Raw genomic sequence first — 19045 nt, forward strand, 5'->3', positions numbered from 1 at the left:
GACAATCATGCACCTGCTTTTTGGCTGTTCTGTTTTAGGGTTCTTGAGATTTGCTTGTTTTTATTTTACTTTTAGATTTGTACAAATTAGTACTGATTGGAAGTAAAATCTACATCAGAAGGTGACTCAGAGAAATCTAATTCTTGTCCCTATCCCCTCCATGACATTAATACCATTTTCATAATTTTGCTGAGGTTTAACTGCCATAAAGTTCCCCATTTACAAGAGTATTATCCAACGGCTTTTAGTATATTCGTAGGGTGATATAACTACTACCAACGTCTAATGCAAGAAGCTCTCATTATTCCATAAAAAGCACCACACCTAGTATCAGCAACTCCTAAATACTATGCAATATTTTGTCTATCAATTTATATAGTGACAGGTGCTAGGTTTACTGACACTATTAAATAATTATGGATAATGCTGTTATAAATATCTGTGTGTAAAGTTTTGTAAGGACATCTGTTTTGATTTATCTCAGGTATACAGTGAGGAAATAGAATCCCCAGGTCTTGTAGAAGCCGGTATTTAACTTTTGGAATCATTACATATTTTTAAAATCACATTGTGCTTCATTTGACCTTAACATGCATATGATTTCTAATATTTAAAATTTTCCTCTTCTATTAGGAAAATGCTCTAAAATATTACAACCCTTGATTTATATTTTAGGCCTTTTTTGTTGTTGCTGTTGCTTATTTTATAACCTAACATGTATAATGTATCAAGTGGGGAAAATCCTGCATAGACAAAGTCCTTATTCTTTTTTTATGAGTACACATTACTACATGTGGGATATACCCTTATTCACCCAACAAGCCCTCTTTGTTGGGCATGTACTATCCAATTTTTGTTATTAAAATTATGCTGCACTGACCAACACTGCCTTGCATTTGTGGAGATGTATATTTAGAGTAGATGCCAAAAAGTGTGCCTGGTAGACTGAAGTGAAAATTAATATGCGCATGTGTTAAATTTTTCAATGAATGGGAGCTCAGTAGAAGTTTGATCTGCATTTCATTACTACTGTGAGATTAGGTATTACATTTCCACACATTTAATGCTTTCCAGCTCTGTGATATATCTATATGTATCTCTTTTGTTTCAAAGATCTTGAGGAGCAGGAATGCGGAGGTAAACCAGTTATATGGGAAGATGGAGGCCAATGCCCCATCACTCACTATCAGCAGGAACATTATGATGAGTTATTGGGATCTTGTCACATATTAGATTTTCAGAAAGTCACAGCTAACAGAATGCCTTGAAAAATAGCTGATTCAGTTCCTTCCAGTTATCAAGGAACAAGCTCTACATTAATAACTAGGAGTGGAAGGACTTTCTTTAGATTATACAACAAACTAGAGCTAGAGCTAGAAATGGAACTCAAAGTTACTTTCCCAACATCAAATTAATGCACAAATAATTTCTTCGTTGATTTTTGTATTTTTGCTAAGATTACATCAAAGTACATTTTGGAGAGAACATGTCTCTTAATACTCTTTATTAGCCTGAGCTGCAGACATCAGCAATAAACCAAAATCTATCATTTTGCTATCCATGTTTATTATCTATATCAGCATCTTTAATATCCACTTGCAGTAGAAGTGCATAAACAATCTTAGAAGGTACAAGCTGGATGAGATTTCTGGAGATACCTCACATCACAGGAACACACGAGGTCCAGATACACAGAGTGTTCAATATATATCTCACAGGGGCAGCCAAGAGGGTCCTTAGTCTGAGATCTCACTATCACTAAAAGCCTGGAGATTAGGTGTTTAGATTCTTCCCATATGAGGTTCTATATAGCATGATGAATTTTGAGAGTGTATAGATAGGCATATTTGCTAAATATATGCTTAGGATCTATTGTAATGTTATGCTGTTTTACACATTGCTGCTTAAAATACCAGGAGGGGCCTAGAGAGGGGCACAGCAATTAAATGAGCTAGCAACAGAACTGAAATAAACACTCAAAGTTTGATAACTTCTCAACTGCATGCCGTCTGTCTTTGTTTTGATTCAAGAACATCAATCTTCATTCACAAAACTGAATCTTTTTCATGATGCATCGTCACGGAGCATGTGTACCCCTTCTAAGTAAATCTCCTGCCATCTCCACAGCAGGCCAGGAGCTTGACCACATCCTAATATCTTTTATTTTATTCATTTCTCTTTTGTCCCAACTCTCCTCCTCTCTCTCTTCATCCCTCTTCCCTCTCTTCATCCCTCTTCCAATCCATCCCTCCCTTCCTTCCCCCTTCTCATTCCTTACTTCCTTTCTTTTATTCTTTCTTTCCATTGGCAGGGTATCACTACATAATTGGCTAGTCTGGCCTCTAGCTGACAGTCTTTCTACACTATCCTCCCAAGTGCTAAGATTACACACACACACACACACACACAAATTGCACTTCTTAAGAGCTCACTCTATGTCACAGCCTTTCCTATGTTCATCTGAATCCATGACACTCCTACTTCATGGTCATCAGTATTCTCACCATAGAGATAAACATAGAGAGGCTCAGGGAGGCTCACTTAAGGACAGCTAAGTGGTAGAACTAGGCTCGTCTGACAATAAAGTACATGTCTGGTCCTAATGCACAGCACACTTCCCTTACTGCTACCTTTCAGCTACAACAGAGTAAGGGCCTGTGGACTCCAGGATACATACACGGGTGAATGCAAAACTGACCTCCCTCAGAGAATATTCAGATGGCAGGAGAAAAAGGTGTGTGTGGGGGGGGGGTTCAATGAGTTAGGAATCAGTTTTTCTTCTTCAGTCCTCTCATGTGTTCCAGACCAACAACACAAACTCTTTTTGAAACCCCGGCAGTTACTTACTTTACCAAGTGTCTGATTAGAAGTTCCAGCATCTCCCGGTTCTTTTCTGGTAGCTTATATACTAGGGAGTGAATAGCCCCCAGACGGTAATCCAGGTTGTCAGATTCTGGCAGAGAGAACAAAGAGAGATGGTTTGGCTTCTAGGTGACTGGATTAAGTAAACTCTAAATGTGCACACATATGCATGTGCATGAACACATGCACGTGCACGTATGCACGTGTGTGCGTGCACACACACACACACACACACACACACACACACCTGAGCACAGGGAGAGGGAGAAAGGAAGAGGGAAGGAGAGAGAAGAAAGGGGAGGAAGATAATAAAAAAGATGAAGAGAGGAAACAGCTAAATAGGCACAGACACACCGAATAAATGAGAAAAAACAGAAACAAAGTCAGCAATGGCAAGGGGAGATTAGAAAGATAAGAAACAAAATATAGGCCTAGAAGGATGAAGAAATTCGAAAGTGGGGAATGGAAGATTGTGGACTCAGGTTCAGAGGCAGGCAGAATCCCAGGCACAGCAGGCTGTCTCTAAAGCCCCAAGCAAAGCCTCCAGTTGGAAACCTTTTTCCCACCTACTATGCTTGAAGCGCTAAGGGTGCTGCCTTCCCAAATCAATCACTGAAAGAGCCAGGAAGTACATACCACGTACCTCCCCTTAGTCAATTACTTGAAACCATGTAACTAACATTGGCTATCAAAATTATTTACCTCAAAAAGTTAGCAATCAAAACTACTCTCATTTGGCAGTGGGCAACATCAGTTTATTTTGGGAATTGTCCCCCAAAGCAGTCTTCAGGCTTTTTACCATAAGCTTACTAGGAAACCAGAGCAACCAATTGAACGAGCAGTGCACATACTTACTGGCAGCAGAGACGAGCTCTTTGTGAAGCTTATAAGTCATGACAGGTTCGGAAAGATTCCTGAAACAAATGAAGGGGATCACTCTTTTGGAGGAAGGAGTAAACAGACCTTGGACTCTCAGTTCTACAAGTACTAAGGCCCCATGCCTTAGCCTGATTACACCCATCTCACAGAAGTTTACCAATGGGATCTATGTCTGAAAGAATGAAATTGAAATGAATGAAATCTATGCCCTGGCAATGCTGAAGCATGCATGGGCAGCCTGTATGTAGCGGTTCTGTTGAACTTGTCCATTGGGTTTCATGGTCTAAGTTGATGAGAACGGCTAATCTGGTCTCTTCCTCATATTTAAAAGAAGATCTGCCAAAATATAGACTGCAGCTTCCATCAAGGCCTCCAATTAGCTCCCCAAAGTGAAAGGAAATAAAAACCAATCCTGCCAATTCTAAAATAGACCTACTCGAAATATGACAACACGCTTATAAATTGGTGGATCTAAGGAATTATTTCCAAAGCGCTTTAGTATCTGTTCTATTTGACCCTTCCGCTGGTCCTATGAAGTAGAGCAGGACTGAAACAAAGAGATGAGTTCTGTCTGGGATGGCACTAAAACTTGGGCAAGCACTAACCACAGAGGCAGGAACATAGACAAGATCATTTGATGAGCTGTTGTACACATTTGCAGCCAGGTTTCTATACAAAGCAATGGACATGTCTACTTCTTAGTCCCGGAACCCCCTGGTTCACTCGCTAATCCATCATGACCTGACTCAGCCCAACTGCTCCAATGAAGCTGTTCTGACCAGTACCACCAGTGACTGCTTCAATGCTGCACACAAAGAAAACCGCCATTTTTTACCTTTGCATCATTTTGGGGTTGTTAACAAGCCTCCTTGAGACTTACCTCTTGGGTTCTGTTGAATCACTTGATTTTGGTGTTTCCTCTCACCACTTTGACCTTTTATAATTTATCTTCTCTGGGAATTTATCATGGCTCCTTTTCTGTTTTTACAACACTAGAGGGCTGGAAAACTCAAATATCTACAGAGGCTAGGAGATTTTCATACTGCACATCTGATATTAATCTGCACTTACATGACATTGCCTTTATTTTCCCAAAAGCAGACATATTTACTTACACAAAGAAGCACGTGGGCTCAAGGGAGTCAGATATTTCCATCTTCAACAGAGATGGGAAATGAATATTTTTTATAGGAAATACACTCATTTTCATACTTTGGCCATTGATTTGATTCTACTTCAGTGGCAGCTACTATTAGACAAAAGGGAGTACTATAAAACATTGCACTGCTGTTTCCCAAAAGTCTGTATCTTTCCTGAAGCAGAGGGGTATCTGTTCTTGTGGTTTTAAGCACAAGCACAGCATGGTGATTTCCACTTCTGCCACTGAAAGGCACAAGAAGGGCCTGGCATCTAATTTCTTACTAAACATTATTTTCCCGTGGCAAATCCAAATGGCCCCGTGGTCGTGCACATTCACTTCATTATCAGTTGATCCTGATTCTGTCTGATTGCCCACACCAGATTCCTTTCTCCCTCACGATCCCAAGCAGCAAAAGGATTCCACCCACAAACTCCTTCTGAGCTCTTTTCTTGCCACTTATGCCACTGCTATGAAACTTTACATAAACTAAAAGCAAAACTTTGCATCTTGACTGCAAATGCAATGTGCGCTCGTGTGCATCGCTGCCATCACTTCCCTTCCTTCTAGGGTGGACTGGATACTTTATTAAGCTACAAGTCAAAACAAATCCTCTTTCTTAAAAACAAAATTGAAATAAATCAATAGTGACGACAGCCTAGCACATATGACAGCTTCTCTAATGATCACCTCTTGCTACCTGTGTCGGCCACTAATAGTTTTAGACTTGGCCTTCCCTTCTGCTGATTAGGTTTAAGCTAGAAAGGCTTTCAATTGAAGAAAGCCCTTGAAACACATCTGTGAAGATATTGCTTTTAAAGAGGGTAGGGACGGTACATCACTTACTCATCTAAGTTGATTACCTTTGGAAATTATTCATATAAGACTACTCTCTTGTTATTAAACTATCCCCACATCACAAAGTCGGTCATGGCCCCTGAAAACAGGTATTGGGGTTGGGGGGGAAGACACCCAAGGAAAAGTAGCCTTTTAAGTCAGAGATTTAAGTTCAAAAGATATCACCTATAACCACATACATACTTTGTTGGGGAAGCAAGAACCTGAGTTTCCCCATCTGTAAAAAGAAAAGGAGTATTGCACTTCCTGTGGAACACAGGAATAGGGATAAACAAATAATCAATGAAGGTGTTAATATTAGCAGCTAGCACAGTGACTATCACAGGATAAGCTCTCCAATAGCAGTTCCTTTCTTTGTAAGACAGAATAGGCATGTCTCAGAGGAATCTAAAATGACTGAAAGACACTTAAGGAAATGCTCAACATCCTTAGTCATCAGAGAAATGCAAATCAAAACAACTCTGATATTCCATCTTACACCTGTAAGAATGGCCAAGATCAAAAACAGTGATGACAACTTATGCTGGAGAGGATGTGGAGTAAAGGAAACACTCCTCCATTGCTGGTGGGAGTGCAAGTTGGTACAGCCCCTTTGGATGTCAGTGTGGCAATTTCTCAGAAAATTAGGAAACAACCTTCCTCAAGACCACTTTTGGGTATATATCCAAAGGATGCACAAGGACATGTGCTCGACACAAGCAACATTGTTTGTCATAGCCAGAACCTGGAAACAACTTAAATGTCCCTTGACTGAAGAACGGATAAGGAAAATGTGGTACATTTACACAATGGAGTACTACATGGCAGAGAAAATAACGACATCTTGAAATTTACAGGAAAATGGATGGAGCTAAAAAACATCATATTTAGTGAGGTTACCCAGACCCAGAAAGACAAATATCATATTACTCATTCATAGGTGGTTTCTAAACATAAAGCAAAAACAGCCCACAAATCACAATCCCAGAGAACCTAGACAACAATGAGGACCCCAAGAGAGACATATGTGGATCTAATCTACATGGGAAGTAGACAAAGACAAGATCTCCTGGGTAAATTGGGAGCATGGGGACCATGGGAGAGGGTTGAAGGGGAGGGGAGAGACAGAGAGGGGAGCAGAGAAAAAATGTAAGCTCAATAAAATCAAGGAAAAAGAATATAAAAAATAATAGACATGTTTCTGAACATAGCATTCACAGTTATATGAAATTAGAACTACATCAAGATGATGCTATAGTGTAAGGTCATTCAACAGCAATATCATGACCCAGCTGTTTAGAATAATGATACGGTACAGAGTTTAAACATCTATCTTAATGATAAAAGACCACAAAAATGGAAAAGATAAGACTTGAACTTGAAACTATAGTGCATGTTATAGAGCATAAAGAATGGTAGTGGGTAACTGAAAGTAGTGCTATGTGTGGTGGCAGTGCACACATTTAATCCCAGCAGCACAGAGGCAGGGGCAAGTGGATTTCTGTGAATGGAGGCCAGCCTGATCTACACAGAGAGCTCCAGTCCAGCCTGCAAAGTCGGACCCTGTCTCAAAAGAAAATCAACGGATATGTACATAATATATATATGTGTGTGTGTGTATAGTCTTTGAATTATGTAAATATACATGTCTATATATACATATTCAAACATATTTTAAATAACATATACTTATGCCTATAAATAAGACATTAATTTTATAAGTACTGTATATCCCCAAATTTTGCTTATCTTTTTTCTTATTGCTGTCGCTCATTTATCCCCAACTTTGTATTTTCTTTTATATTTCCATTTATATTGGTAAGGACATGAAAGTATGGTATAGCCATATTCTATTTCTCTTTCTCTCTCTGGGGTGAGGACTCTACTGCTGAGCTATATCCACAAGAGGATGGTTTTAAATAATAGTGTTTTTTTTAAGTATTTTTTCAGAAACAAATGCTTTCTAAATCAAATCCTCATAATACAAGTTTTCAAGAGCTTGAGGTCGTAGCCAATGTCTATAATTTTAGCTTTCAGGAGACTGAGGAAGGATGATTGTATCTAGTGCCAGTCCAGCCTGGGCTACATAGTTAGTACATGTCTCAAAGACAAACAAAAAACATTAAACAGAAATCCTCTTAGACAAATTTCATCAATTATAAAAAGTCAAGATCCAATTGAATAAAACATACCTGAGGTAGAATTTTAAGGAGCTTGTGATTGTCTTAATGTCCCAGTCACTATTATGAAAATCGACATCTCCTGGGCATTTTGGATCTAAGGAAAACAAAACAAAATGAAACAAAAAATAATCTTCCAACAGATTTTACCTTTTTCTATAAGATGAGGTAAATTAATTAGTTACTCTAATACATTTTCATGAGACCAAAACTTTACACAAAGAAATCTTTTCACTTAAAAAACATCATCTTGTATTCTGTCTCAGTATGTAAGAAATTTGGAAATCATCTCTTCTAGACACCCTATGAGAAAAAATAATGCTGAACAAAATGAACGACTCTAGATTACCAAAGTTCAGAGATGGCGAGGAAAGCTGCTGCTGCCAAACTGAGAAGCACTCCCTGGCAGAAGCTCAAGAGCAGAAACGCCATGAAAACCATTCCCAGCCCAGGAAAAGCTAACCTGTAAGTTAAAAAAATTGCTAAGACCCAATAAGTATGAGTTTCAGAGTTACAAATTGAGTGGCCCAATCCCATCAGGGAATACCTCCGGTTTGGGTTCCCTAGTAGCTTTACCTTGAGAATGTTATCAGTTTTCTAGAGTAGAAAACTAAGAAAAATCTCCTCACGAATTCATGCTTCTAGTAAAGGTAGTAAAAAAGTAAGCACACGCCAGGAACTTTGCTGCATAACAGGAACTATTTTACCATACTCCAACTACTACAGTTTATCACAGTCTAAATGAAGCGGATATTGAAGAAAGCATTCAACGCCATACCCATATGCCTATCCTTAAAAGTCACACCAAAAATAAACTGAGAGGTGCTGAGAACGGTCACAGCCCAGGGGGACAGTAGACAAAGAATCACAGAAGTTATGGAACACTTCCCCCTACCATGACACCTTACCACCACGTCCTTCTGCACAGGACCCATTCTGACTAAAAGAACAGCACAATTCACTAAGTCTCTATGGAAAACCAAAGCTAGAGGAAAGACAAAAACGCAATTTAACCTGAGTCAAACATAAAGCTCCACACTAAAGGTACATGCGCCTCCACTATTTTTTAATCTATTATTGTCCTGTCCAGCTTACAAAAAGTCAGAAAACACAGCTCAAAGATGCAGAAGCAACATAAAAACCACACTTTGACATGTTTTGGAAATATGAACTCAGTAACTGGAAACACCTGTGATTAATGCTAAGGACTATACTACACAAAGTGGATAACATAAGCGAAGAGATGGATAAATCAGTAGATTCAAATCTAAAGAAGCATAATAAAAAATCAAAAAACTGTAATAGGAAGAATGCCTTTAAAAACTGAACACGGTTCAGCAAAACATCAGTGAGTCTGAAAAAATGCCAATAGGAACTTCTAAAATGGAAATACAAACCAAAAAAAGATCTAAAGCTATGAAAGGTATAATATACATGTGATAAGAATCACCATGATGATGCAACAGATAAAAGAGAGATTTTTGGGTGTAGCTCAGTAGCACCGTGCTTTTATTGCATCTGTAAGGCCTTGAGTTCAATTCCCAGTGGTGGTGGAAGAAAGAAGGGAACAGGAAAGAAAAGGAAAAGAAATAAAGAACAGGAAAAAAACTGAACAACTAAGAATTTCCCAAGACTAACAAAAACAATAAATGCCAAAGCACAAATGCAGGAAGGAATCATCAGAAAACTCTCTCTCTCTCTCTCTCTCTCTCTCTCTCTCTCTCTCTCTCTCTCTCTCTGTGTGTGTGTGTGTGTGTGTGAGAGAGAGAGAGAGAGAGAGAGAGAGAGAGAGAGAGAGAGAGAGAGAGAGAGAGAGAGAGAGAAAGACTATTGAGAATGTTGAGAATGACTGGAAGGTGCCCAGCCCCAATTAATAGAACTACAATGCAGCCCTTACAACAAAGTGCTATGTTGCTAAATTGCAACATTCAGTGAAGTTATGATTTAGACTTCTAGAAATTTCAACTGATATTGTAAACCAAAAACATCTATAAATGTACAACCTACAAAAATTAAACTTCCAGCAAACAAAAAACACAGCAAAGCCCTACAAAAGAATACAGGTTGGCTACTAGCTGTCTCTCTAGAGACTCAGTTTATAGACTCAAGAAGAGAACACCCAGAAAACAAGTAGGGCATAACAAATCTTTACCTAGATGTCAATTTCACCTTACTCCAGTCATAATGGCAAAGATCACAACTAACAATAAAAGTTGTACAGGATATGGGGGAAAGGGGAACCCTCATTCGCTGTTGGTGGAATTGTAAACTGGTCCATCCAACTCTGAAAATCAGTGTAAAGAATCCTCAAAAAGCTAAAAATAAACCTACTATATGATCCAGCTAAACCACTCCTCAGCACATTCCCAAAGGACTCAACACTCCGCTCCACAGACACTTACTTGGACATGTTCATTGCTGCTCTATTCACAACAAGGAGGAAATGAAACAACCTAAATGTCCTTCAACTAAAAAACGGATGATAAAAACATGGCACATATATTACTATGAATACTATGTACATGTAAAGAAAAATGCTACTTGCAAGTAAATGGATGAAACTATAAACTATCATAGTGAGTGATGTAACCTAAGTCCAGAAAGACAAATGGTCATATCTGAGGTTCCTAACTCCAAATCTTCAGATGTGAGTAAATACATAATCTGGAGTAATTACAGAAATCAGAAAAGTTTAAAAAATACTGTTACAGGACAAGGAGCAATAACAGAAAAGTGAATATCGCCATGCAAGTGATCTGAGGGAGGAACGGGTCCAAAAGGAAGGATACAAATACAAAAGAAGGAGGGAGAAAGGTAACAAAATAGCTTCCTATTTATTTCCCTTAGGTATCAGAAAGAGTCATAAGGAATCAGACTATTAACTATATACCTAAAATATCTCTAGCAAATATAAAACTCTGTATACAAATAAATATAATTTAAATGGCAATGCTCCCCGAAGAGCCACAGACTATCCAAAACAAAACAAAACAAAACAGAAAAACCTAACACCAGGCATAAGAAGCCCTCTTTTGAGATTTCCGTGAGATTCCCAAAACAGTAGATGCTATTGCTGCTGTGACTGGTGAACTGCCCCCAGAGGTGAAAGGTAAGGTCCTATTGATAAAGGTACCAAGTACTTCATACACAAGACTCAGAAGACCAGGAATGGATTTTTCCTAAACGCCTCTTTCCTGTATATGCTTTTATGTTCCAACAAGGAACCATGCATGCTTCCAAAGGAAGGAAACAACTAATAGTATTACCCAGGTATTGTGTCTATGAACTACAACACTGCCCAGCATGTTAGGATAATTAACTTTGCAACAGTGGCAAGTATACCTTGGTGGTAAGCAACAGCTCTCTAAAATTCAAGACCCATTCAACAAGAGGGACATCATGCCTGATAGCAGAAACCTGGTCAACTACCCAAGATTAGTAAAGTCACAGACCTTGGAGGAGAACCTACAATTACCACTTTACTAAACTAGCCTAGTCCCTGCCTTTCTAAATATTTGTCCTTCTACCACAGAAAAAAGCATTGGTCCTCAAGAAAAATTCTCTTTGCAACAGATGGAGACCATTACAAAAACCACAATCAATGAAAATGCAGAGCTGGGCAGCTCACCCCTAAATGACATGTCTACAACACAGCTCCTACACCTAAGACTCAAGAATCGGTTTGCGAGAGGGAGGTGAATCAATTATAAGAGCTAAAGGAACAGGACTCTGCTATGAAAATTCATCTTGAAATGTCAGGGCAGCTGCACCCATCAACTCTCAACAACACAGCTACCTAAGCAAGACTTGAACAAGGATGGCACAGGAGCCATGCTAATGGAAGACGGGACGCTCAGAAGGCCTCAACCCTAGCCAAAGAACTAAGGAAGGCTGGAAGTGGGACGAGAACACCAGCTGCTTTCCAATACCAAACGATCAGCCCTGAAAACACACATACATGCAACATTATAAAGACTGAGAAGGTTTATCTTACATATTTGCTTGTGTGTGTGTGTGTGTGTGTGTGTGTGTGTGTAGATATGCATGTGTGTAACAATAAGTAAGAGGGTCTTAATTTGAAAGAGAGCAAACAGATAAATGGGAAGGATTATAGCAGCAAACAGAAGGGGAATGGAGTAATTATAATCTATCTCCCTTTGTGTGTGTGTGTGTGTGTGTATTCAAAATAATAGTGGTTAAATGGAACAATTTTCAAAACTCGGAATGAATTTGTCACTGCCCTTAGTATCTATTCTCTTGCAATGATCTTTTTGTTATATCAAATTTAAATTGCTTAGTTTCTCCGAATTTGTGAGTGGATAACTCTGTGTTCTCTTATCTTTTGAAGACTCAACATGGAACAAACTTTCTTTTTACGAAGTTCACTTACAGTTAAGTTTCTTTGCTCTGGATTAAAATTTGAAAGATCTCTTTTACTAAGGAAATCTGTGCTCTTCAGAAAAATTCTGGAGCTTTCAAGTCTACCTCAGTAAATAAGAAGGTAATTGTTTTATTTGATTTTTCTTTGATTTTGAGACATGATTTCTCTATATGGTCCTGGCTGTCCCAGAACTCCCTATGCAGACCAGACTGACCTCAAACACAGAGATCTACCTGCCTCTGCCTCCCACGTGCCGGGAGTAAAGGTGTGCCGCTATGCTTGGCTAGCAATAGATATTTTAATATTCTTTGATGTGATACCTTAATTCTCACACATGACCTATCTGCAGGGATGGCAAACTAACCAACTCTGACTATCAATAGGAACTTTAAAAATCATATGCTAGGGGCTGGAGAGATGGCTCAGTGGTTAAGAGCACTGGCTGCTCTTCCAGAGGTCATGAGTTCAATTCCCAGCAACCACATGGTGGCTCACAACCATCTGTAATGAGATCTGGCGCCCTCTTCTGGCATGTGGGCATACATGGAGGCAGAATGTTGTGTACATAATAAATAAATAAATCTTTAAAAAATTCATATGCTGGCCTTGCTGGCCCAGGTCTGAAAAATCATGGGATAAAACCGGACTCGCAGAACATAGTGGACAATGAGGACTACTGAGAACTCAAGAACAATGGCAATGGGTTTTTTATCCTACTGCACGTACTGGCTTTGTGGGAGCCTAGGCAGTTTGGATGCTCACCTTAATAGACCTGGATGGAGGTGGGTGGTCCTTGGTCTTCGCACAGGACAGGGAACCCTGATTGATCTTTGGGCTGACAAGGGAGGGGGACTTGATCGGGGGAGGGGGAGGGAAATGGGAGGCGGTGGTGGGGAGGAGGCAGAAATCTTTAATAAATAAATTTAAAAAAAAGAAAAAAGTCATATGCTAATATTTATAGTAGCATCTGTGGTGGAATATGAAGTAGATCAGAATGAAGCTCTAGAGCAAAGATACCAGAGCAAGGATTTCAGCCATACTCGGTGATAAAGGAAGAGCACTGAAGATGCTTAGGCTGTAGAGGATCATAAAAACATACCAAGTAACAACAAAATAAAAGTGAATTTCTTCAGCTATGAAAAATGGTAACAAAGGCCCATCCACAGGCGAGACCAAGTGGCTAGGAGAGGATGTAGTCACAAGCAGAAAGGGTAAGAGATGAGCCAGTGCAAGTCACACTGAGACTATCTGAAAGGAAAATGATGGCAAGAGAATTACTTTTTATCAATAGCTATTAGAAGGTAATAATAATTTCCAGATATATAATTTTGACAGCATAAGAACACAGCCCCGGACAGAGTTACAACATGAAAGAATTGCTTAGTATTACTTTATTTTATGAAAATTTCTGTGTAGTTAGGTTTTTTTCCTGGAGACAACCAACATGTTAATATAGCTTCATTCTACGGGGGTAACCACTTAGGCAAACTAACTATATTAATGTAGTATTCAGAAAGAAGCTAACAAAGCAGGCCAGATACCATTGTTCTAAGGAAGGTTTCCTTGCAAAATGGACCCTGGGAACTTGGAATTTGCAAGGGTCCCTGACATTGTTAGAATCTATAAAGTGGCTCCTTCACTGTTTCTGGGTTTCTTGTACAGTATAGTTTATGCTGAGGACCTGCTTTTATTTTGAGGCTGTACGGTTTGGGTATGTGCTGGGCAGAAGTGGCATTCACAGCCTGCCCTGATAAAAGACTTAGTAAATCAGTTTCTGGCTATCAAACCATGCAAAGCATGTGAAAACAGTATGTGTCTATCACAACCAATACTAGAGGAACTGTCTGGGTCTTGGGTACCTCTCCTAGAAGAAGAATCCTGGAAGCTTGTGCCTTTTCTTCTTCTGGATTCTACCACATACATGTTTCCTCTTTTCTAATTTTCCTTTGTCTTTTGACCATAATAAATTACAGCCACGAGAATAACTGTGTGCTATGTCTTGCTAGTTTCTCTATTTACCAAACCTGAAGGAGATCTGGAGACCTTCGAGGTATATGAGAGACATATTTTCAGGAAGTTGGTGAAGAATAGATACAATTTCTTTTTAATCTTTCGGAAATTCAACTAACTAAGCATGTTCTAGTATAGGCAATGATGACTGCGTGTAATGTGCTAAAATCAATACTGAAATGACAAAGCACAGATATAGGAATTAAATATGAAAAATGTTTGCACAGATACACAGAGATTTATTATTAAATTATAGTTCCAATATTGAATGGAACTACAAGTTGGCATTTAAGCATTCAGAATTTAAAAAAAAATAAGACAAAATCATTGGGAAATCAAAAAAATCAAATTATAATTAAAGAAGAAAACTAGGGTGAAACTCCAAGTTCATTAATCACAAACTCAGAATTCTGAACATTTCCCTCTCTCACTGTGGTATCCAAACTGCACCAAGACTAGCTCCATATCCCCTAGAGACCACAGTTAAAATTGTGTCCACTGAGAAGAAGAACATCATTAATGATACATTTACTCACCACATATGTAGTAGTTATTCTGTTCCAAGCACTATTTCAAGAAGCTAAAAGTATATAGTAAGTAAAATAAAATCTCTGCCCTGTGGAGGTTCAATACATGAATCATTTCATAATTCATAACTAAGTGGGTTCAAGGTTAACCGAAAAGCATGACAGTCTTGATCTTGGCACAAGACAGACAATGATTATGGAACCTCATATTATTTATTAGAAAGGCACAATGCTTTCCAAGGTTCCTAACATAGTATCGAGATAGCCAGCGGCAAATCTGAGAACAGCCTTCTATGATGAATAGAAGTGGTCAATTGGATTATGAAATAATTAGATCTAATCAGAACAAGCTGAGTCTGTATATGAGTCCATGAAGCCACGAGGGGAATAGAAAATCTTAATTTAAGTATGATAGAAGACAGGGTCATAGAGAAGTAACTGTAATGTGTATATACTGTCAAGAAGTTATGCAATGACTTTGCAAAGGGAAGTAAATATATAAAGGTTGATGAAAACCAGCTTACATGTTGGTTAAAATCCAGATCACTCATCCTGAACTGCTATTGCATTAATAGCCTCCAGATACATATGGAATCGATTCCAACCTGTTGACATAAAGACACCTCATTTTCTACCACACAGAATGCTAGCAAGGTGGTAAAGATGGTATCTTGGTCAGATTCAATCTACAAATATGTTTTGTTTGACTTATGATAATAAGGTGTCTTATTAATCTGTAAAATATTTCAAGTATAAAGAGAAAACCTTTCTTAAAGGCACTCAGCTAATGATAACTTCATAACCTATTTCTGCCAGATCATTCTGTTAAATGATATAATCTTTAATCATAAACTTAAAGAAGTTAACTGCTATAATTAAATTGATCCAGTCTAGGGACCGACTCTGTTCCACTCAGAGAGAGTCTCTATCAATAGGTACAGGAATTCAGTACTGATGATTCGTGAGGTACACCGCACATGCATGCACAATATTTTGTTTGTTTCAGATCTTTAAACTGTCCCCGAATGGTAATAGAACATATAAATCCTTCTGAAACTTTCTTTCATTAGTCAAATTATGATTCTGGGATTTATACATGTTTTGATAATTCCTACTTATGTTCAGAGTTGGCAAATTACCACCCCTAAGCTAAAAATCAATTTGATTAAACTCCATGACTATCTAAAATGTTAATGTCTATAAATACAATTCGTGGTGCACGTTCCTGGAACCAGAGATTTCTAAGCAACTCGTTGTCTAAGTGAGCTCTTATGCTTTTGACTTGAGCAACACTCCTCAGCAAGGAAATCCAAAGCCCTGTTTTCTCTATGCTTGGCAAGAAAGATGAAAGGATTAGGACTATGACTATAGCTTGAATAAAGAGGAAGGTTTTAAAGGAGATTTCCAGGAGACACTCGATGGGATGGGAGGCAGGAAAGTCACTGATTCAAAAATGCCAATGATGGAAGATAAGGACACGCAATGAGATTTGGGAAGTTAATATAAAATAAGAAGACTGGAGTTACATTACTTGCAGGGAAATGGGTGGAACTTCCAATCATGTTAAGTGAAATAAGGTTCACTTGAGTAAACATGTTTTCTCTTATGTGTGGCGCACATACCATGAAAGTAGAAAAGGGACTCTCTGGAGAGAGAGGGCTGAGAAAGAGGGAATGAGAAGGCAATGAGGGATAAAGACAAACCGTGTATGTTTGCTCTCACATGCAGGAGTACTATTTGAAGGGAGAAAGGAAGAACAGTGGGAGGGACAAAGGAACAAAACAGTAATGGGATAAAATGAGCAATTAAAATGACATCCAGTATGAAAATTTCATGAAGAAACCCATTATTTTGCATGCTAACTGTTCTAGCTTGCTTTCTGTTTCTGTGAGAAAAAAAAAAAAAACACCCTCACTAACAGCAACTTGAGGGAAGGAAGGATTTATTTGGCTTACACTTCCAGGCCACAGTCCATCACTGAGGGAAGCCAGGACAGAAACCAAAGCAAGTGAGAAAGCAGAAACCATAGAGCAATGCGGCTTGCTAACTTGCTTACTCTACCTCCTGCTCAGATACCTTTCTTCTACAGCCTAGGCCACCTCCCTAGGAATAGTGCCTGTCACACTGGGCTGGGCCCTACACATCTAGTGGCAATCAAGAAAGTGTGCCACAGACATGTCTTACCTAGGTCAATCCTCAGTTGAGGTTCCCCAATTCGTGCTAAGTTGACAATAAAACTAACCAGTACTCCTAGTAAATGGAGGACATGGAGCCTGAACTGGCCGTCTGAAACCGGGCAAGACTCCCAGGAGTGGGTGGGACTACACATCAGCCCAGGCACGAAACCTACAACCCACAACCTGCCCTGCATGCGAGTTGTGCTGGGGCAGCAGTGACTCAGAGCTTGTGGGAGTGGCCAGTCATTGACTGGTCTAGCTTGAGGCCTACTCCATGAGAGGGAACCCATGCCTGACACTGGTTGGAGGGCCAGGAACCAGATGAAGGACAGCCCAGAGACATAGGAAAGAACCAAATACAACTGGCCCAAAAATATTTTAAAAATTAATGAAATGATTCTGCTTTATTCATTGGGTCTGTGCGTGGTCCAAGTGCCATCAGAGAGGCTTCCTGCAGCAGTTGATGGGAGCAGCTACAGAGACCCACAGCCAGACATTAGGCAGAGCTCAGAAAACCCCAGAGAAGTAGGAGCCAGAGGGGTCGAGGACATCAGGAGAACAAGACCCACAAAATCAACTAACTGGGGCTCCTAGAGGCTCACAGAGACTAAAGTGACAATCACAGAGCCTGCGTGGGTCTGCACTAGGGCTCCTGTACACACGCTGTAGGTGTTTAGCTCAGGGGTTTTGTATTCTGAACAGCGGGAGTATGTCTGACTCCTTTGCCTGCTTTTGGGATTCTTTTCTTCCTATTGGGATTTCTCGTCCAGCCTTGATACGAGGATTTCTGCCTAGTCTTATTAAAGCTCCTTATGCCATGTTTGGCTCATATCCCTGGGAGGCCTGCCCTTTTCTGAAGGGAAACAGAGGAGGAGTGGATCTGAGGAAGAGGGGAGGTGGTAGGGGGGACTGGGAAGAGAGGAAAGAGCAGAAACTATGGTTGGAATGTAATATATGAGAGAAGAATAAAGAAAAAGGAAAAAAAAAAAACCTAACAAGTACATTAACTAAAACTAAGTAATTTTTAAAAATGGAACAAAACACAGAAAAAATATTAAAGTTGCCCAACACAGATGAAAAATGAAGAATTAGCCACTAAGTTGTCAAATCTGGTCTGTTCTCCTTGCCCACACTGTCTATAGCTGTGTTTGAATACTGGCTATTTTATTTTTTTTGGCCTACGAGGGTTATGTTTACCAGTGCTATTACTAGAAATCAAATGATTAAAGAAGTAACCATTCATTCCCAGATTTACCCAAAAACTGTTCAACCAAATTAAAGGTCTAGACCAATGTTGTTCCAGCACATAAGAGATTCATCAGTAATGGTCCATATGTAAGAATGAAAATGAAAATAAAATGGAGTAACCTAGGACCTTAAAAAGGCATTGGCTCTCTGATGGAATGAAGGAAAACAGGTTAATTCATTTAGATCGCATCATATAAAATAGACATTACAAAAATCATTGTAAGGAGCACCTTATTCTTAAGAATTTACTTAGCAAAGATAAAACTCTCAAAAAGAATACACAGTATGATGAGATAATACGTAGAAATGTAGAACCAAAATCCACTACACATAGTAGGTACACTATCTAGGTCACCTGATACTTTTTATAGTCTTCCTGTAATGTGCTAATTTCTTTTTAAAATCCAAATAAAATAGGAATACACTGCAGCTTATATAAGAATCATATCTAAATGAATGTCTCAAATTCAAATTTTTAATGTTTCTGGAAGAGATTTGACTATTTTTATAGAGGAATAATTGTAATAGAACACAAAAAGTCCCAAATACCCATGAAAGGCATAATGAGGCCCTGCAGCTACTTGGCACATTCCTCAAATTTAGGAAGACTATTGTGAAGAATAACAAAGCCACAGTTGAGAACTGTATGCTAAAGGTTCTGCCAAAATCACTCCAGAAAATAACTAACTCCTGGCACCTGCAGCTTCAAATTTCAAATTCATACAATTTAAATAATTGATTCATCAAAAAATATCGCTACATAGATTAACCTTTCCAAATCCCTTGTAAATAGTCAAAATAACTAT

General features: G+C 38.9%; 1 protein-coding gene across 1 annotated transcript in view; it reads right to left on the reverse strand.

The window, feature by feature from the left end:
• Nucleotides 1-19045, reverse strand: part of Ophn1 (oligophrenin 1) — a 333717-nt gene that overhangs the window by 63284 nt on the left and 251388 nt on the right. Inside the window, exons 17-19 of the mRNA XM_057759550.1 lie at nt 7909-7993; nt 3718-3776; nt 2848-2953 (exon numbers count right to left, since the gene is read on the reverse strand). Of these exons, the coding sequence (XP_057615533.1) occupies nt 2848-2953; nt 3718-3776; nt 7909-7993 (250 nt within the window). The remainder of the gene's footprint in view (nt 1-2847; nt 2954-3717; nt 3777-7908; nt 7994-19045) is intronic.

This window comes from Chionomys nivalis, chromosome X (genome assembly GCF_950005125.1).
Source record: "Chionomys nivalis chromosome X, mChiNiv1.1, whole genome shotgun sequence".
Classification (NCBI taxonomy): Eukaryota; Metazoa; Chordata; class Mammalia; order Rodentia; family Cricetidae; genus Chionomys; species Chionomys nivalis.